General features: G+C 35.0%; 1 protein-coding gene across 4 annotated transcripts in view; it reads left to right on the top strand.

Moving 5' to 3' along the window:
* The window catches only part of LOC120527343 (disabled homolog 2-like), a 118,167-nt gene that overhangs the window by 90,409 nt on the left and 5,619 nt on the right, over window positions 1-22,139 (top strand). For 3 of the 4 annotated variants that reach the window (XM_039750634.1, XM_039750635.1, XM_039750637.1), the window contains 10 exons: window positions 1,001-1,099; window positions 2,535-2,666; window positions 3,043-3,126; window positions 6,868-6,894; window positions 7,005-7,055; window positions 13,109-13,171; window positions 14,513-15,175; window positions 15,697-15,859; window positions 17,847-18,485; window positions 19,772-19,884. In XM_039750634.1, coding sequence (XP_039606568.1) covers window positions 1,001-1,099; window positions 2,535-2,666; window positions 3,043-3,126; window positions 6,868-6,894; window positions 7,005-7,055; window positions 13,109-13,171; window positions 14,513-15,175; window positions 15,697-15,859; window positions 17,847-18,485; window positions 19,772-19,884 — 2,034 coding nt within the window. The remainder of the gene's footprint in view (window positions 1-1,000; window positions 1,100-2,534; window positions 2,667-3,042; window positions 3,127-6,867; window positions 6,895-7,004; window positions 7,056-13,108; window positions 13,172-14,512; window positions 15,176-15,696; window positions 15,860-17,846; window positions 18,486-19,771; window positions 19,885-22,139) is intronic. The other variant, XM_039750638.1, reaches the window with a different exon arrangement.

Here is a 22,139-nt window from a genome sequence, read left to right as displayed (position 1 = left end):
CATCGAACCCACGTGCTATTGTGGTTTTGCCTGCGTGCCTCAATAAGTCATCCTCCCCTCGCTCTTACTTTTTTACTGTTCATCTAATGAATACACTGAGTATGGCTTTACCAAAACAATCATTGATCGCGAATAAAGTATCCATTGTTCATAAATCTTCAATTGGTGATCTGTCTTTCTGCGTTAACCGCATATTTTTTCATACATCTCAAACCAAGGGGATGCGAGGCTAAAATGTATCTGGAAGCGCGTGTACTTACTCGGTGCATCCCCTCTCGGAAATCAAACTCGGAAGCCAGAGCTAGAGGCAAAGCCTCTACTATTGCGCCACGGCGTATGGTTTATCTATTTGAGCATAGCAGTGTAATTCAGTTTTTGTTCAGCAGTCTTTGGAACTGTTGCTTTTTGTCTGCGTACTGCGTCAGTTCACGTGAGCCGCTGAATATGGTTTTATATGTCACTCGCTCGCTTCTAATTGTTTCGCTGCCTTCTTAATTATATAATGCATGTTTTCTTCAGCGCTTTTTGTAGCTCTTCCTGGTTTTCTACGTAATGCGTGATTACGTGGAAGGCGTGATGATGTCACACGAAACTCCGCCCTCCCACGACTTTCAAGCTCAACTCCATTACAGTAAATGGAGAAAAAATAGCTTCTAGTTATGACCATTATACGTAGAATTTCGAAATGAAACCTGCCCAACTTTTGTAAGTAAACTGATAGGAATGAGCCTGCCAAATATCAGCCTTCTACCTACATGGGAAGTTGGAGAATTAGTGATGAGTGAGTCAGTGAGGGCTTTGCCTTTTATTAGTATAGATGTATCCAGTGCTTTTTAAAACTAAAAAAACATTTCCAGTATATGAGTTTTAAGGATGGTGTTGTGTGCTTATTGATATTCTTTTTTTTGTTAAAGCATCTTAACATTAAAATTAACAATCAAGCTGGCTTTTCAAATAAAAGGAACCTAATAAATGTATTTATCATTTTTTGTTGTGCTAGGGCATGGCAGCAGCTGCTCGTACACAGGGGCATCACAAGCAACGAATCTGGATAAACATTTCCTTAGCTGGTATAAAAATTATAGATGAAAAAACTGGGGTGAGTGTTATGTTAAATTTATATGCAATGTAGATGTGTGCATGTGTGTGTATTATATATGTGTATAAATATATACGGTATGATGTTAATGGTTTTACACATGAGAAAGGCCATCTCACATTATCAAGTAAGCATTTATATAAGCCAGACAAATTTTGGTATTATACTAGTACCCACTTGGATGATCTCCTCATTTGTCAATGTTTTGACAGCTTACTTCTGGTATGGATATTTTACCAGAGGTACTACAGGTATAACAATGTGTACAATGATCAACACCAGTTTCACTTGTATGAAATGTGTATTGGTTAATAAAAAAAAAAGTACATCAAAAAAGTGATTGGTTAAAATGTCGGTGGCAGTTAAAGCAAGTTCAGCAACTAATTTGTTTGTGTTAATCACTGAAAAGAATGAATAATATGAGAGGCATTTTGTCACACCTTGTTCTGTGATAAACAAAAATTGGCTGTACAATTGGTCGATAGCAAATAATAACGCTGTCACCAGTTACACTGCCAAAGAAATCAAACCAATAATTTAGAACTAACTCTGAGTAGGAACTGTGGATTACCTTCGGTGAAAATTTAAATTTCATAATTCATTTGTGCTTGTTTGTTGGCTTAACTCTACAATTTCCTTCAGTTCTGTCGAGTATACAATTATTTCTGAGTAATGCTATCACTTAGGATATACATGTCTTGATTAGATGAACTTCAGATTGCTTATCTGTGCATGATGGAAATGAATACGATTGCATAGAATGGCGACTTTTCATGACATAGATGTACTTTTGTGTGGGAGAGGCAAAGTCACTAACTCACTCACCCTAGCGGTGCTGATGTTCAACAATAGTGAGCGTCCAGTTGATATTTTTTCTTGTCTCACATTTTTATTCTGTTTGCATTGTTTAAATAAATTAAGTGTCCAAGTAGGGAACCTTTTCTTTTTCACATTTCCGAGCAGAGTAAGTCTAAACAAAACTACATTGGTGCCACCCTACCACAAACAAGCACTGCAGCTCTAGATGCTTAAGAGCATGGATTGCAGAGTTGTGTTGTTTCATTTGTTTAGTTGGTTAAAATAATGAAGCCCTGAACAATCTTTTTCTAAATTCTTGTTTTTGTCAAAACTGTTTTTAAAATTTATTTTCGGGGACCTCCTGCAGTATTAATTTGTGGCTTTCAGGGAGCCTGAAGGGTTTTTATATAAGGCTCCTGCCTCCCCTGGTATTTTGCATTGTTATTTAAACTTCACCAGTGGCGGTTGTGGTTTGTTTTTATTTTGGTAATAACCTGGTAATAACAATTTTAATTGTTTACTTTCATTTTCTTCATCAAAACACATTCAAGACAGCAAAATGCTGCACATTAAAATATTTTACTTATATTTTCTAAGATTTATAAAAGCATTTTGTTTTTATTAACTTTGTTTATAGGTAATAGAGCATGAGCAGCCAGTCAATAAGATATCGTTCATTGCAAGAGATGTAACAGACAGCCGAGCATTTGGCTATGTGTGTGGTGCAGAGGGTCAGCATCAGTTCTTTGCTATTAAGACGGCTCAGCAGGTGAGCTTTCTAATATTTGTTATAAGGTCCTCACAGATGTGTCAGGTGTTGTCATTTTAAATAAGAAATGTGTGACAATAGGGACATATAGTCAGTTCTAAGATTTTCAGATCAGGACTGCATTTTTTTTTTTTAATTTAACAATGAAGTGAATGGCAGTAATAAGAATACAGGACTTCAAAATTGTTGTTCATGATTCTGTGAAGATGATGGTGAAATAAGTATAAATCCATCCATTATCCAACCCGCTACATCCTAACTACAGAATCACGGGGGTCTGCTTTAGCCATTAAGTATAAATATTATTTATAATTCACTTTGATTTAAATTTACAGGAAGATTTTTAAAGTTGTTTTTTTTTTTTTCATTTTTGTAGGCTGAGCCTCTTGTTGTTGATTTGAAAGATCTTTTCCAGTTAATTTTCAATCTCAAGAAAAAAGAAGGGGAAATTGAAAAAAAGGTTAGCAATATGCATGATTTGTATACTGTTGGTCTTGATGGACTTTTCTGAAATGTTTAGCAGAATACATTATTTAATATTCTTTTACATAGCAGCCTCTAATTACAATAGTGATGGTTTCCAAATTGTAAAGAATGCTGAGGTGTCTGAAATGTTATATCTCAAGACTGCTGAACTGCCAAAGCAGATTTGTTTTTCAGTTCACTTTTTATAGACTTCCACCTAGTGGACATTTTTAATTTGTACACTTTTTACCCTCCTAACATTTTAATACGTGCCATATTCAACATTTGTTTTTTTTAACTGGTTGTACTGTACTTCAAAGTATAAAAAAGTATAGCTTTTTCATTTCCCATATCCTCCAAACATTTGTCTGTTGCTTTTAGATTCCTGCATTAAGATTTAGAATAAATTGCATTTTAAAGTTGCTGTAATTCTTCTCCATTTAAATATGAGAACATACACCTGGAGTGAGAGTAAATGAGAATCTTAAGTTTATCAAGAGGCATAATAACTATCCTTGGGGTTGGGGGCATTTTGCAGTCTTTTCCTAACATAATGCATGGTAATTTTCACATCTCTCTGAATAGACAAGTATAACAAGAGCAAATCTTGCTGACAATAAGAGAGAGAGGGAGATGTTGGGAGCATGCAGATCATTTTAATGTACGATTGTATGTCTGTTGTGAAAGATATCCTAAAACATTTGTGAACTTTGAGTATGCTTTTCCCCACTTACCAAAAATAGTACAAAAACAAATATTCACTGGTTTATAGGTTCATAATTGTAACAATATTGAAATACTACAAATAAAAAGGAATTATAGGGGTTATATAAGATTCTTGTCCACATAATTGTAATATTAAAGTAGTAAGATATGGCTAGGTGAAGAGAGTAGGTTGTCGCTGTCATCTAATAAAATGTAGTGTTGTTGTTGTTATCATCATCTGATTGATAACACTGAATTTGCAATAATCTAAAAACTGAAAGTAATTTTAAGTGATTACAGGAAGGCCATTTACACAGTGAGTCGAACAGCCATAAAGCAGAAGTCACTTTATCAGTTTAGTCAGTGGTGCAGCTTTTTACATATAGTACCCAGGATTTGACCTTGTGCCTAAGCAATTGAAGTTTTGATTTGAGACACTAAATAGACCCTGTGTGGTTATTTACATAAGTGGACCCAAGCTTGCCCTTCTTAGTGTCTAAGAGGTGGAGTGGAGTAGGTATCCCCTTAGATAATTGTGGGTAATCGTTGGAGTGTGTATTGCCTCTAATCATCAGAGGTGGTAGGGGTCCCCATTGGAGAATTGCAGTAGATCATTGAATTGGGAGAGTTGGAACTGAGGACAATCAGAGCAATGTTGATTACTTGAATCCACCCACAGTAACCCTACATGACTCATTCCCATTAAACATAAAAGACTCACGATCCAACCAAGAACCATAGTTTAAGAAACCCTGGACTAAATCCCTGTTTTGGGTCTGTTTCCTACCTTGTACCTTATAGGATATGGTCTGTTTCCCCATAAACCTAAACTGTAATTTTGAGGAGTTGTAGAAAATTTCAAAGAGAGAGATGTATTATAATATATTACACATTCTCCAGCACAGCTAGTAATGTCCATAAACCACTCATATAAAAAATTTCAAAAAGCAAAATTTAATTGTACATACAAATACAATTTAAATTTAATTGTAATTGGTGTTTGTCACCACAAAACATTTGTTGTTCGTCCTCATGGTCCACTTTATGCTGCTGCTTAAGGAATTTCAGCTCTTTCTTGATCTTGAAAATTTCTCTGACTTAAGGAGACAGTTTCATGGGCTGTCTCCAGATCTTCTATACCAAACCTTTTTTCAGCTATACTGTAATTTTGTCCTAGTCTCTAGCCTTTTTTCCTTCACTGTCACTTTCAGCACTTCATTGAACTGTTGCCAGACTTGTAAACTTGCAGTTATTTGACTCAGACTTTCATGGACAATCTGTTTCAGCATATGGAAACTCCAGCCACAGTGCACAGTGGGGGGCTGCAGGTCTGGCTATTTCTATGTCCCAACAGGTTTATCACTATTTTCCCCTCTGTCCTTGCAGGTCTTTTTGTATGGACATACTGTGCCATACTTGTCTTGTCTGTTTTCATAGTTCAGACTTTTGGTCTGTCAGACTGGGGTGCTCACTGTCTCTTTTTGGGGGGGATGTCTATATTTGACACGATGTAGCTTCTTTAGATTTCATTCTAACATAAGATGCATTTTAGGTGGCCAACCCATCCTTCCTTAATTGCCATCTCTCAAAAGTATCCACTGATGACTCTTCAATCATTACCACCCTAGTCAACTACTCTCCTCCTAAATGTCACCAGACTGACCAGGGTTGGAGCTGTAAGTGGGGTAAAGTTGGCAGAATAGATCAAATACTGATTTTTTTTTTTTTGTCAAATTTCCCAAAAAAAAAGTTTTGTTCACATTAAATATAAGTAAATAATGTTTGAATTATTGGTTAACAGTTTTGGACAATTGCACAATTACGCATGCTTTTTGCATGCCAAAAAAATCCCAGCAGCACTGTCGCAACTGCTTAAATATAAAAGCCATCAAAGTCCAGAGTAGCTGCACCTTGTACAGACACAAAAAAGCAAAAATATAAATAATTATGTAGCAAAACACAGTGTTAGCGCATGTGACTTGTAAGGATTTTTCACAGTTACTTTTATAGCCCGCTGTCCTGACAAAGATCTAGTCAGATAGGAAGACCATTACAGGGTGAGAATAGCAAAGGAATTAAAACATCTAGCAAAAGGGCAGGCAGGTCAAAGGCAGACCTGTTTGTTTTATTTATTTTTTATTTTTTTGGAGGTATCCAATGGGCAAAGGCAGGGTACTGTTTTTATATCATGGCATTCAGAATAAATAAAAAAAAAAAACGGGCAGAGTTGGACTCTCCTGGAATAACAGGACTGTCACAGTATCAAGTATGGGTCAGCACTGTCTGTCTCTATTTCCTATACCCCCCTGAATAGGGTGGTCTGAATATTTCCAATTACACCTCAGTTTTAGGCATTACATATCAAACCTGCAGCCACATAAGACAAACTAATTGTGGGATGACTTTTTAGATCACCAGAGAAGCATTTAGAAAAACTTCAAGTACATTTGTGGATCAAATTAATGCAGAGCATTGGGATAGAAGGAAAAACATCTACTAATACTTTACTAATAAAGATGATACTAATAAAAGTGAAGTTTGCATGGCTCGTCTGGAGCAACTCCATGCCCAAATAAGCCGAGGTAAAACAAACCATTCCTTTACAAATCAGATATTAACTTTTGCCTTTTGAATAGGACCTTTTTATTCTATATAGAATTTTGAATTCTATTCGAATAGCAACGTTTAGACTTGGAGCACTAATGTGAAGAGGGAGTTTTAATATTACATGAAAATGTTTCACAACCTCATTTTTTACAATCCATATATAACCTCTTTTCTGAAACCATATTCTTGCATAATTTTCTGTATGTTATTTTAAGCAAGTTGTCTCTTTTTATAATTTATTTATTGGTATTAATTGCTTTAAAGGGTTCTGTTGTCTGTTAAGCAAGTTTCATCCCTAACTCAAAGTGTAATGTTTTTATAATTTACTTATTTTCCTGGTTGTTTTGTTTCCTCTGTTTTATTTTTATATGGCACTTTTTTAAAATGTAGCCTATTGAAAGTTTTTTTCTTTCTGTTATATTAGGATGAAATAGACAGTAAAATGGCGGAGGCAAGTATTGAATTTTGTTTTTGTGTCTAAAAAATGTTCATTCTTTTTGTCACTTTTTTTTCTATTCTTTCAATAAAGTTCCATTTTTAATGCATTTTTGTTTTTTATAGAATGGGAATGATGCTCTGATTAATGTTGAAAACCAGGTAAACAGCATTAAGGTATGTGATTTAAATATTTTTAGTATGTTTAGTAGTAATTAAAAAGAAATCACTTTTTGAATACATTTTCAACATATACACAAGTGTGTCTTTCTCCATGATGATTAAATATTTCAGTTTCTTGTAGGAATATAATATGTATTGTGAAAAGTGCAATCCACGATCTGAAAATGTGGCTATAGTTCATTCAGTTTGACTGCAGCCTAATGGCTAGTTGTGCGCTTAAGGGGCCTTCTGTATGTTTCCTCACAGTATGCATATGTATTTTTCTGCTTGGTTTTGCAAACTGGCGGCACCCAGCTTCAAAGTAGTGCCACTGTTACTGTGTTTCCCTTCTTTTTCACATTCGCATTCATGACACAGGATTTGTCAAATACAACAAAATTAATTGCATATTGTTTACCAATTTAATTCACTAGATGGTATTCCTTCTGTAACATATAATGGTCCACAGAATGACCAAACTATTCTACATACCATAGCTGCTTTAGAGTTGTTAGAAGACTTTGCAAATGGAAGAATTAGAAGAGAGAGCACATATTTATAGCTGGTGATGACTGGCTTCCAAGAGCTATCCCTCTTGGAGCTGTGTGCTGAACTGGCACTGGCTTTACAAAGGCAGACTTTGAGGAATTGTACTGTACTTTCTGCTTTGCAAATTCTGTCCACTTTCATGTTTTTAGCCACAGGAGCTTTTCAGCTTGAAGTTGCTGACCGATCGGGTATTTCACAATCATTAACTGAGTCACACAGTACCAGGTGTATAGGATGGCATCTGCTTGTTATCCAGACATATAAGATTTTCTTACACTGTGGTTGAAGCGGGAATCGTCAAAGCACAATTCACAGCAACATCCATTTTTTTTTTTAATGTAATTGGAGCAGTCGGCTGCACGCATAATGCTATTGCAAAAGCGCTGGACAAGTTGCATCAGCTAGGGATGTATTGTCAAAAGAATGAGCTGGCATTGCATTGTCTGTAGCAGGAGTGCCTATGAAAGTGGCAATATCACATGGGCATTTGTTTCCCATCTAGTGCAGCTGAAGGCTAGTAGTCCTTTTTAAAGATAGCAAGTCATCCTAAAGAGCAGAGAATCTATCCGTTGTGGTGCTCTGCACCGACGCTGCACTATAAACGCACCTTCAGAGAATGAATTTCCTTATGTAAATAAGAGATTTCCATTATATTAATGTGCTGCTCTATAATCCACAGAAAGTGTACAAGCATGCAGCGTGCTGCATAGTGTGGCACACAGTCATGGCTTGCCTGTACCTGAAGAGATGTGATGACCCTGACCTGGCAAATTGGACAGAGTTACAACTTAATTTGAATGTAATTAGCAGATTGTAAAAACAGGTCATCAGATGCAGTGTTTATTATTTTTAATCAATTCATTTAGTTTGTGGTCAATATTACAAAGTACATCCCTTTTATTCCTTAGTTCATTGGCTACATCTCTTGCAGCATCCACTATTGCATTTTGTGATTCCAGAACAGCATCCTTCAGCGCACTGCCAAATGCTCGCCTAGCGGTTTTCAAGGTAGCGCTGTGTGCACAGCCAGCGCCCGAAGATGTACTGGGCACAGCAGCACCATCACCACATGGATTCGTGTCCTCGGCATGGGGTCAGAGTTTGTAACATTGTCTGAAACAGAATAAACAGATGGTCGGCTGTGACTCACCTTTTTACATCGACTTTGATATCTGACTAATTTATTTTGGGCACTGTGCGACTTTCTGAACTTGAACTCTTGAGTATCTCCGCCATGCTATATCCCTCCATAACTTTCCTTTGTTGCTTAAGCCAGCAAATAGTACCTTTTTCCTTGCCTCCACTTTACATTTGCTGAAATTCTTTTTTTTTTATATGTGCTTTTACTGTTGTCTTTTAACAAAACATTGAATGAAAAGGGCTATGCAAAATTCCTGGGAGGAGTCGGTCGGGGTGGGGCTGTAGGCACATGAGTTACATTTCACGTTCATTGGAATTTATAAAGGGGAAGTATGTGGAACCTGGCATATGCTTTTATGCTTCTGGATTTTTTTGTATGTGAGCACATTTTCTATTTTGTCCATACAGCACATTTTAGTGTGAATTCTACACACAGCATTATACACATGGCTCATGATTTTTCTGAGGTTATTATATGAAGGAGTTAGAAACTTGCCTGAACTTACAGGGAATATTAATAAAGTACTAAATTATGATAGACAATAAAGTACTACATCAAAAACCAATTGCTGTGAGCAAGTAATATTTGCCTATGAATACTAAGTTCACCACAAACTAACTACGTTAGTGCTATCTATATAAATAAAATCATGAACCCTCTGCCTGCCTGTCTTTTGAATTGTTCAGCTTTGCTTCATGTTATGCATCGGTTTTGCACACAAAGGACCTGATTTTAACCTTCACATTATATTTTGTCTGTTAATCAGAAATACAAAAAGGGCAGAAAATATTACTGTCAAACTTTTGCATTAAGGTTACCATTGGTTAAGTTAAAATATAGGCTATATAAAATTTCAAAAATGTGAGGCAGCCCAAAAACTGTGGACAACTCCATAATGACATTTAGCATGTGGAAAAAAAGCAGAACCAACTTAAAATCCAGACTACATGGTGTTTCAGAAATTTCAAAAATGGTGATGGCTAAAATATGCATCACAATAAAACAGCCAAGTCAAAGTTCATGAAATCTTGCATACATATTATAGTTTATACACTTTAAAACCTAGAATTTTATAACATTTTTAAACACTCCATTGAGATATGGGGTTGTTAATTGGGTTTGGCTCAGGAGATGCTTTATCAAGCATTAAAAGGTATGCTGATAATAATGAAACTACTATTGTAAGTAGGGCCAAACCTAAAAAGTTATGCCAAGTCAGTGATTTAGTGGAAATAAATGGGGGTTGGGGTAAGTATGGTGTAATGGGGAACCAACACATAAATTGAGCCTCATTCACAAATGGGGACTTGTAATGTGAGGGCCAAAAAAGTGTTGACCCAAAAGGGGCCCAAAAAAACATGCCTTGCTCCAAAACAAGTGATTGAAGGTTTGTGAAATTTTTCATGTACTGTATATCACAGCTAAACCAAATTAGCATTTGAAGCTCTATAAATTCCATATACAGTGTGTTGTATCATGAGAAGTGGTTCATCAGAGGGAACAATGCAGTTGTAGTTTTTCCCTGCTTTCATGCTACGTATATCAATGTTTCAGTTACTTAAGTCATCCAGTTAATGAGCTAATAAATCTATATTTACGAGACCACAGTAAACCAGAAAATACAAAGTAGTAGTGTTTATGGTCCGAATGCAGCAAAGAGTTTCCACAGAAAGACCACATTCTTGACCCATCAAAGCAGAGATGTAGTCCAGGTGAAAGATGGAACAATGACAAAATGGTAAACACATCAATATTTGCATTCCTTCCTTAAACCCTTATAAAAAATATATCCAGGAAACGCTGGGTACTTATGGGCTTATGTATGTGTGCTTTAATTTATATAATTTTTTTAAACACACTATGTATTCAAAAATATTTTAATATAAATTTAAAAAATTTGGGCGCTACATGCTAGTTTGAACTGTTTGTGCTAGTGATGCACTGAAATGAATATTTTGGGTAGAAACTTTAGCCGAATTATAGAAAGCAGAGTGAAATTTTTTCCACCCTCTAATTCATAAGGCATAAGTTAAAATGCTTAGTCTTTTAAATTGAAAGAGATAAATTGAATTGGCTGGCAAGTCATATGGATCTGTACTATTTATTAAACTCAACTTGTTTGAATAGCGTTGGTATGTGTCTCAGTTCAGTTTGGTGTGCGTTGCTTTTCTCCCTTTCTTTGTCTGTATAAGGGTTTCTTGCAGTATGTCACTACAACTTACTTGCTGTTGTAAACAAACCAGTGCAGTCCTCTAAAGATGTCATCCATGTACCACAGTGCAGTTTGCTATGGCATATCACCTATTCTGTAAAGAATAGGAGGCGGTGTTTGAAAGTGTCACCAGTCCACTTTGTGCCATTTCCTAGTATGAAATATTTTCTTTTTTGAAAAGTCAGTACATTTTCATAATATGTGCCTTTTATATGCAGTTTTATTAATAATTCCCTGTGGTGCATCTGTAAAGCATGAGGTACTTCTCAGTAAATATTATGGCATTCATATTAACCTAGAACTGAGGTGGTTGGGGAAAAAACCAGTGCATTTTTATGATGCCACCATGAAAACATTTATCAGCATTTAAGATTGTATTTAGTTATTTATCATGTCATTGTTTTAGGCATTTTCTAGTTATTTACCAAGTATTCAGTGCTCTATCTGAAAGCTTAATGTATTGGCTTTATTTAAGACTACTCTACATTGAGCCGAGTCCCAGAGTATGGCACTCTGACAGATTACTGTGTGAGATATGTATGTGTTTTCAAAAAGGCATTCTTTAGTTTCTGACTAAGTAGAAACTGGCATGTGGCATGTGTAGTGTAATCATCTTGTATTTTTTTACCTGCTATTGCCTTGCTAAGAAGACTGATGCCCCAAGCCTTGCATTTCAACTAACATGAGTGTTTACAGTTTCTGTAAGTCTCCATTCCATTATGCTCACTGTGAATTGACAGGCAGGAAAGAGGCGTTAAGCCTCATTTGCAAATGGGGCGGGGCCTCATCCTTATAAGCCATAACAGGAAAAGAATAGAGTCACTCATAATGAGAAATGGTTTAGAGGTAAGTGGTTGGTCTCCATTTAAGTATGTTGGAGAGGATGTTATTGTATTAGTTTGTTTGTAGCATTTGGCTTATGTGACCTAACACCTGTTTATAACTTTACGTATTTTATTATGGCAAACGAAAGGTATTTTCTACCATGTTGTAGTGCACTTATGTGGCAAGACATTTGGAGGATGTCTCTGTCAAAATCATACTGGATTAGCTTCAATTGCGTAGTATTTATAGTACATAATGCTTCATTGATTTTGAAGGCAGAATATTCCAAGTTTTTATAAGAGGTGTTCTATACTCGCACATTAAATTGGTCATGTTGGAAAATATATAGTAAGCTGTCTAATGATTTGTGACCCATGCACCTTTATATATGCATTACAGTTTCTTAGATTTGACATTTACACAAAAACAGAAAGCTCATCATCTGTGTTTGAATTCTTTCATCCAAAACTCTGTATTTAGAAAGGAAGTGTTCTAACCCTACAGACCAAGAGTATTGTGGAAAGTTTTTTTTTGTTTGTTTGTTTTTGTTTTTTTATTATTATTATAAAGGGGAGCTGCATAAAACTGCTTCTTAGAAGAGTGAAGAAATTAAAGCTATTTTAGTTTTAATGATAGCAGAAACTGACCATTTTGGCTTCAGTACTGAGACAAGTCTAGTAATAGACATCTCCAACAGATTATAGCATGGATGGTAAAGTATGTTGTGTGTGCTTCTGATTCATGGTGAAAAGTATCTACAAAAGGGTTGCATCAAAGTTCAGAGAAGTCCCCTTATGTGGTGTATGATATTAAAAAATTAAACAACATTCAGGTTCCAGCAGGAGAGTAACGAAAGGTGTTCAAAATCACACTGAATGGTGTTTCAAAGAATGTCATTGTCCTAGATTAATCCATTTAGATTCTGAATTTTATTTTAATCAAAATTACTATATTCGGTATTCACCTAGCAGTACAGCTTTTCAAGCACAAAAAAAACTTTTTTTTTTTTTTCTTTTCATTTCACTTTACCTTAATAGTAAGGCAGGCATCCCTTGAATGTACATTATACATTTCATTCACTGCTCACACCTTTTAGTTATGCAGTTTAGCAAAAGACTTGGTATTGTATATAAACATTTCATGCCATGATATAATTTTAGGAATGTTGAAACATTAATGTGTTATCCGTAAAATGGCTAAAAAGTACTTGGATAAACATAGAATTTCAAATATAAGTTTCAAAACAATTTTGGATTTTGAAATAGTCTTAATATAGTTTTTTAGTTTCTGTATCTTTACAGTGCCTGTTTTTAAGTACTTAATGATGATTGTTGTTTACAGGGTGTTGAACAATTGGATCTTTTTGGAGACATGTCCACTCCTCCCGATTTACACTCTCCATCGGTCAGTATTGCCTGAGCAGAGTTTACATTTAGTTGCAGTATTGTTTTAATGTAACTGTCCTTTTAAACAGTTTTGTCTTCAGACACCAAAATACTTATTTTATTGTTGAAAGTCTCATGTAGCCAAGCATTTTCCTTACTCAGTCTTGTTGAGTCTTCAGTTTAATAAGTTGTTTTCTACATATTCTTAAAGTGTTAAATGTCAGGGGGAAAAAAATCAAAACCTGGATAAGTGGGTGCAAAATATGGACACAGTTCACTTTGCTAAGTGCTAAAATTTGAACTTGAATATGAAAATGGGTGTGTTTACATGTTAACCTGGGCTGATAAGCAATAGTATTGTTTGTTGTGGTACATAAAATCATTGCTTGTGGCATGCATTTAAATTTCTTCTACAAATTTCTTATTTATATTTAGTTGTGAAATGATGAAAAAAAATCCTGATGCTGGCTGTTTATTTTAAACCTTAAAACTTTCCTTTGGCGAAAAGTTCAGTGGGTGAACAAGTTAAAACTTTATTTTAATCACCTTCCCTTCCTCTGTCATTCAATCTATGTGGTTTCACTGGATCCTCAGTGAGAGAGAAAGAGATACACACAGGAAGATTTTTGTCAGGCGCTTACTTCTGAGTTTTTGTAAAATAAATTTTACAAGTGGCTAGCACAAATATCAGTACGTAAATCAACATGTAAATATTTAATGCCTCCATAAAATAAGATGGCACACCCAGGATATGGTATAAATTATATAATATATAAATATTATATATTAACTGGAAACCCTTGATAGAGTGAGTTGTAGACATGCAATAATATTTAGAGCTATTCAGAGTCCTATGATGATTTTTAAGTCATGTGCTACCCATGCGATTCATGTGACCCTTAAATATGTCATATAAAATGCTTGTTGCACAGTGACTAAAGGCTCCTTCCTGGAAAAAATGTATACCCAGATTATATTTTCATTAAAAGAGAAAAGTAGTCATTTGAAAATTGGAAAAGTCATCCCAAAGGGTCACTTGGGTGTCTTTTGGGATGATAATCATTTATTGTTTCACTTGGTTTACTTCCCTGTAATCCAAACATTGATTTGTGTTTTATTTATTTATTTATTTTTTGTATATAATGTTTTTAGTTTATTTTATGTGACCTTTATAATTTTGTTGTAGATTATTGTGCAATAGGGTTTAGAGGAAAAGTTAATGTTGCTGTTCTTTTTAGTCTGTTCAGGATGAAAATTTGTATCTCTTTTTGTTTCACAATATTGAATCATGTTTAATATTGCATGAACAAAATTTAAGACTGCTTTCACAAATATGATCTTTTTATCTTCTGATGATTAGGAAAGTAAAGACATCTTATTATTGGATCTTTCCACTGAAATTGACAGCAATCAGAACTGTTTGAAAGGAAACCCTTTTTCAAAGGTTTCCATCTCTTCCTGTCCTCCTCTTGTTTGTCCCATGCCTCAGACCAATGTGCCACCTGAGAATCCTTTTACTTCTGAACTCGGCTTTTTTCCTGCTCCAATTTCTGATCCTTTCAGAGATGATCCATTCTCTCGCAATGATCTATCCACCTACTCTGACTTGGTAATTTCACTAAAGTCTTCCAATCAGAACAAAGAGAATTCTGTCAATGGTCCAAAGATAAATGGTGTTCAGAATGGCAGTACTGACTATTTTGATCAACAGTTTGATCAGCTTTCAAACAGAACTGTTATGCATACATTAAAAAATGGGCAGTGGCCCACAGAAAATAAGGTTATTGAACTGACCCCTTGGACTCCAAGTGATGTATCTGAACAAGAGCAAACAGTTTTGACAAAAATTTCTATCCAAAACCCATTTGTGGAAATATCTAGTCAGACACCACCTATACAGAATGGTGTAAAGGAGCATTCCCAGAACAAGATGGATACTTCAAAGTCTTCACCTGCTGAATCTGTGATTATTAGCCCTCCACCGCAAAATACCAAACCTGGACGAGGCAGAAGGAGTGTTAAGGTGAAAGCCTGTTTATAATGTGTTAACATTGTGTTGGTTAGGACAACTGAAAAACATTGTATATGGTCATCATTTATTTTCATGATAATTATGTTTTTAACATCTTTCTTTTTCTGAAATCTCTAAATGCAACATTGATGCTCAGTACTGGTAAGTTCATTATGGAAAAAAATGCACTCTTTACCTAACTGAAATTTTCACCCATTACAAAGCTGTTGCCTCTAATATAAGGCAGATGACACTAAACTAGTAAATAATTAATACTATGTAGTTTAGTATTGAAAACAGTTTAATATACATTTTCTGGTGCAATTTCAATGTAATGTGCAGTGAAGTGCCCAAGGTTTAAGAAAGGAAGACTAATATTCATGTGTAATGAAAAGAGAAGGAAGTTATTGGTAATGTGGGTTCTATGGCTTCCTTGATTTTAAGTGGATTTTTTCTTTTTTGCATAATTTTAAAGGTAATGTTGAAAATTGATTTTGTCAGTGACTTAGACAGTTTTTTTGTTTTAAAAACAGTCTCCTGCAAATGACATTTTTGGGGAAGACCTGTTTGCACCAGGTAACCAAACGCAGTCACCTGCTGTGTCGCAGCCAGATCTCCAAGCCATAACACCACAATCAAATCCCTTGGCCCTCTTTAACAACCCACAAAGTACAACTTCTCCTGTGCCAGGCATAGGTAAGTGAATCAGACGATTTACTGTTTGTAATAATAGTAACAACTTAGCCAATTCACCAGAGATTGGTACTATACAGACTAGTAATAACAAAATACACTAACATAGAAAAAACAGTACTCGCATAATAGTAAAATAAAACAGATGACAAGGCTGAAGTTATCAGAAAAAAATGTGGTGAAAAATTACAAGATGAAACCAGATAATAAAAATTCATAAAGGTAATTTTATAATGGGGACTTTTATGAAGTAATGGTTATATTCTAATCTCCTCTGTCTGTTTTGGACTGCAACTTGGCTGAGTCAGAACTTCAGAATTGACAGTCTGCTGTTCAATATATTTATTTAACATTTTATTTAATTATGTAACATGGACAATGACAACTGGATCCACCCCCGCTCTGGCCAAGAGCCAATCAACCCGTCAAGGAAGTTCTCCTAGCTGTGCAACTAGAATACACCTTACAAGACTCTGTCACTAAATAAACCTGCATCATGACCTGTAACCTTACCGACAAAACTCCTGCCCCTTCTATTAATTTTGGGGACTCAATCTTGCTGTGTTTTTGAGAACTGGTTTTCAGGTGACTCAGTAGAGTTCCTCATCATTACTTATCTCAGAGATACCAGAGTAACCATCCAGCTCTGAAAGGTCCTTAAAATGAGGTGGGAAGCTTTGGGGGGTTGTTGGCTTGGGGGAGCACAGCCCCAGTGACCACTAAAAGTGAGTTTAACAACAAACCTATTTTAATGAAGTTTCACACACACATAACCGCACCAAATTCTCTTCATACACACCTTAATCAAGGATGAAGTTGGCTCACAATTAACATTCTGGAGGTCCGCGATAATAAAGCTGATTCAAAATACGGTACATAAGTGAACAAAAATCTTCACAAGGAAATTGGGAATACTTGGGCATGCTTTATTTATGTGGTTTGTTTGGTAGTTTAGCAAGTTGATTATAGCAGTGGTTCAATAAAATAACAAACTAGGATAGGAATATTAAAGATAAATAAGAACAAAGCATGCAAGCTTGACAGAAAACCTGTGCAATCCTTGTCCTAGTAGCTTCTCCATTCTTAATTTTATTTAATCAGATCTTCATTCTAGTGCTGTTTCTGCTGTCTCTGGTTAATATGACTTGTGTATGAAAAGCAGGAAGACTTATGCTTCCTGACCCACTTATGCTGGCATGACCCAAGTATGCAAAAGTCTCTTCATTTTGTACCTTGTTTTTGCTCTTTGTTTCACGTGCTTGTTAAGAATTTCTAGTTTATTTACCACAAGGAAGTTCCTCATGAGTCACAAATAGCTAGGAAGAGACAACTGACAGTTTTATAAAATGGTACCATGTATTGCATGTGTATTCATCTTCAAGAAATAACTCTTAATTAAAATATACAACTAATTAAAATCAGTCCTTTAAATTATAAGCTGGATTGAAGTTTTGGCATAGCAGAATAATTACTGATAAACAGAGAAGAATTCACAATTTTGTGCCATTTTTCATAGAGGAACAACACTTGACCATATTGCCTATTCCTTCCCCAGAGAGGAGTAACAACTTCTAATTTGGGAAAGAAATTCTATCTAAACGTTCATTTTGCATAGGTGTCTTGTGCGAGATAAGTTACTTGGTGGAAGGTACAGGTTTTTTAACCAATAAAAACAAACATGGTACATATTCAGTGGTAATCTCACCATCTCACTGCCATGACTGTTTTTGAAATGCTGCATCTATTTTAATGTGGTACTTTTTAAGCACTTTGTAATTGCATTTTTAAAACTGTATACTCCCGCTTTTATAAAAAATATATATGTTGTTTTCTAGTAACTTTTGTTTTTTTTTTTTTTTTGCATCCTTACATATTGCAACAATCAGTGGTTAACCATTTAAATAATTTATTACCAGAATGAGTAAATATGTCCTTACCAATGCATGCTATGACCATACATTGGATAATTTTTTTTCTTTTTCTTTTAAAGCGTCATTATCCCTGGGATCTCTCACACCGGCAGCATCACCTTGGGGGCAGTCTCCTTCCTTGTTTTCACCACCTAATTCCTTACCACAAGGTCCTATAAGGGCTAACCATCCCACACCTTTTAGCCAGTCTCCTATTTATGGTGCCCATCCTGCAAGTGCATGGCAGCAGCCTGCATCTTTTGGGGCAGTTTCAATAGCACAGCCACCTAACTGGGGCCCATCTACTGTGCAAGCACCAGCTGGAGCCTGGCCACAAATAACACCTTTGGCTAACCCCTTTCAATCTCAGATGTTCACTACAGCTACACCTGGATCATTTGGATCAATACCTCAAGCTAGTCCACCACCCCAGCCCCCCCCTAGGCCGGCACCTTTAAAAGAAGTACCAAAGGTTGAGGACAGTGCTTTCAGTGACTTGGATCCTTTTGGAGAGAAGGAAAAGAAGAATGTTAAGGACATGTTCAAAGACTTCCAAATGGCAAAACCTCCAGCAGTGCCATCAAGAAAGAGTGACCAACAGTCAGGCTTGAATTCCAGTGGAGCTTTTTCTCAGTATTTTAGTAGCAAAGTGGGTCTTGCCCAGGAAGCAGCAGATTATGATGACTTTGACATTGATCAGATTACATCAAAGATCAATGGTAAGAGCATATTATGATCACATACAATGTAAATGGCACCACTAAATTAAATGTTTATCATTCAACATGTCTTGGCAAAAAAATAAATAATCTCAGTACTATGTACTGTGTTTCTAGATTTTGGATTTTAAACTTTAAAATTCAGTTTTTTTGACATTGTAATCATATATTATAATATATGTTCTGGTATGTATGTCATGAATCCTTTTCATAGTAGCACTTCAGGTTGGGTTATAACTACATATACTGCGAAAGCACCCAGGTTGGAACCAACTAAATGTGTGTGTGTTGACCATGACAATGAATGAATGGAGAAAATCACTTGACAATGTAAAAGCGTGAGAGCTCCATATTAAGAAGAAAAACCAGAGGTGAAATTCTATTTTGAAATATGCAGTTGATGTTCAGAAATATCCAAGAACATTAACTGCACAATATATACTTTAGCTTCAACTTTGCTTGGTATAGTTGTACCAAGTAACATTGTAAAAATGAAGTCGTAATTTAGCACAAGTTAACCCCATTGTATGTCATAGTTGTTGTAAATAGGCAAACATGAGGTAAACTGTGCATTAGAAGTGTTTTTTTTAATGTCAGTAATGCTTGCTTTGGCCATTAGGTGACAGAATAAGAACATTTTTTAAACTTGAACTTTTTTTTAAGCTTACCATTTGAGGGCATTATTATTAAGGTAGTAAATTGATGAAATTTGGTATAAACTTTTGAAGTACTCAGCTATTTTTGGTAATTAATAAACAGCTATTTAAAGTTGTATTTTTCTCAAATATTTTACAAGTTTCATTTCCACTTTTATTATTTATTTTTTTAATGGGGTTTCTTCTTTTGTTGTGGTCCATATTGTGTGTGAATAAGATCAGAGGTTTTTATTCATCAAAATTAGAATAAAAGGTGCAGCCTTATATAGTCCTCATTATAAAACATTACTTTTGTATCTTTTTCTTATAGACTCAGTTAGCAATACACAGCAGTAGAATATGAGCATTTATACTACAGGAGACATATATTTGTGGATGACCCCAAACTGAACAATTTAATTTCTGTCACTTATCCAACACTTTTTTTAAATAGTTTTGGAAGTTTGACCTTTTTCTTTTTTTTCTTAACAATACTGTATACTAGTTAACTACACAATAAACTAGTAAGAGGTTTAGCAATTTTCTGCTAATGGTTTAAATAAGTTTGTCAGGATTTCAAACTTAACCACTTAATAGTATTTATACAGTTTTTCCTAATACTATTTCCCTTTATTATGCTTTATCTCATAGATTTGCCAAAACCAACTCCTCGACAGTCGGCCCCTACTATATCCAAGCCTACACAGAAAACTTTTGATGATTCTTTTGGGGGAAATCCCTTCAATTCTCAGTCAACATCAATTGTAAGTTGATATCAAAGATCACTGTTTCTGAAAATTCTAGGGGACAAAACACAAATTTTTATATTTTAAAATGTATGACAATATTCTGCAATTTTAAATCTAAAAAAATTTGTATTAACTGATGTTCATGATAAAAACAATTTATGAAAAGTGTTTGAATTCAATGAATAAGTTATGTACCTCCAGACTTCAACTGTTAAAATCATAGCTTTATGGAATTATATAGTTAATGTGTGTACCAAGTGAATTAAGAAATGAAGACACATTCACTTATGAATATTTTGAGAACAAAATTTATTGTTGAAAAAAACTTTGTAAACATTCTTATCAAATGTTATTTTGTCTTCTGTTGTTCTTCACCTTCATCCTCATCAGGTAATACCATACATCTATCTATTTCTAAATTCTTGGAATCCAGCTCAGTGCCATAGGGGAATAATCCCAGGTAGCATCAGTCAAAAGACATGAACCACACTGCAAAACGCTGCAAAAAATGAAATCTAAACAGTTTTTTTTATTTAAAACCATTAAATCATGTTTACTTTTAATCTTATTTCAAGAAATCCTTCTTTCCACATTGGTAGATTTTCTTTTTGCTAAATAAAAGCAAAACAACCATTTTATTTAGCTAAAAAAGACTATGAAGTAAGCAAAATTTATATGAGAAGATTTCTTTAAATTAAGCTAAATAATTTTAAGTAAAAGTTTATTGATAATTTAACAAATCTAACAATAAGGACAACAAGATTTAATGGCTTGATTACAACAACAAAAAAAAATTAACTCGCTAAGATTTCATATTTTACAGTGCATGGGACTTCAGACCAACACAGGGAACTTTCACACAAGCCACTTACTCATTTAAGGCCATTTTTTAAAGTTGCCAACCTGGCAGGTAATATTTTTGGGTTGTGACAGGAAAATAGAATATGATCATGCTGTACAAGGTGAATTGTAATGAATTTTATTTGCATATAGATCAACTCCTTTTGTTTAAAGTATTAAAAGTTTACATTTTTCAGGAACTTTTGTTTCTCAAACACAAACTGTATAAATTGTAAATGTGTATATTGTGCCTTGCAACTCATTTAGGGGTGGGAAAGCCTGCTAAAAAGGTTAGTTAACCTAATAAAGCAACCAAACAGTTTTTAAATTCTCCAAAAGGGAGCAGCTTTATGGTACTCATACTGGTTCTTGTAGTAATCGGGTTGCTCTGACCCTCATCCCAAAATCTTTAAAATGTATAATTAAAATAAGGATTGGGTATAGAGGGACAATATATTATGCTCAGTAGCCTAGACCAAGAGTTTCTGTTTTCTCAGGCTCCTGGACGTCGCTGTAGGTGCACAATTCCTTCTACCACGATGCCTTATAATGCAGAACGGCAAATTTGTATTCCTTTGCAGACTCAATTATTTCAGCAAGATAGTTCAGAAATTAAAAAGACTACACTGAGCATTTGTCACTTAGTGAGTCAGATTATTGATATCCTTTATCATGCCAAAAAGGTCTCCAAGTGCAAAAAGTATTAGAAAATATTTACTGACAACATTACAAAAACAATCTGTCGTCATCTATGCCTGAAAGATGTGGCTACTTCAACCATACAGCAGCTGACAAATGTGACCATCGTTGATTTCACTTCATATTCATCTACGGGTTTTTGGAACCTCCTGTAAAGCAAATTTGTAAGTGTGTTTCTACTTCTGGGTACTCCCCATCTCTTGCCTTCCTTGTAGCTTGTCTCTGTATCATCTTTTCTGCATACATTCCTGGTTCTCTTTGTAACTTTCTACTTTGCAAAGTGTTTTCTTTACCTCTTTGCAAGGCACGTGTTAGTAAGTTACCTTGAGTGATTTTTCAGCACCTAAATAGGAGCTGTTTTCCAGGCATAGAATTGATAAGATATGACCAGTCTGAACATACAGGAAAGTTGAGGTTCCTTCTTGCAAATATTAAACTGCAATACATTTGAGGCCTTGAAATTTAATAAAGTGGATGGTTGAAATATAAATAGCCATTTTACACTGTCTTTTTGTTAATGTAAAGAGATTAAGGTTTTGCAATTTTTTTTTGAGCAAATGGGTGGTTAACTCAGTATAGTTTAATTTACTGGATTTAGAAAGTGGAAAGGCACAATCACCAAATAGTGGAAGAACTAATAGTGTGGATAGGAAAGGTAAACACTTCCTTCGGTGGGGTCGGTATTATGGAGAATAAGAGCAGGAAGCTGGAAATGAGTGCCCAGAAAAAGG

Source organism: Polypterus senegalus, chromosome 4, assembly GCF_016835505.1.
Source record: "Polypterus senegalus isolate Bchr_013 chromosome 4, ASM1683550v1, whole genome shotgun sequence".
Classification (NCBI taxonomy): Eukaryota; Metazoa; Chordata; class Cladistia; order Polypteriformes; family Polypteridae; genus Polypterus; species Polypterus senegalus.
Note: the sequence above shows the minus strand (reverse complement) of the source record. Positions and strands in the feature narration are given on the sequence as shown.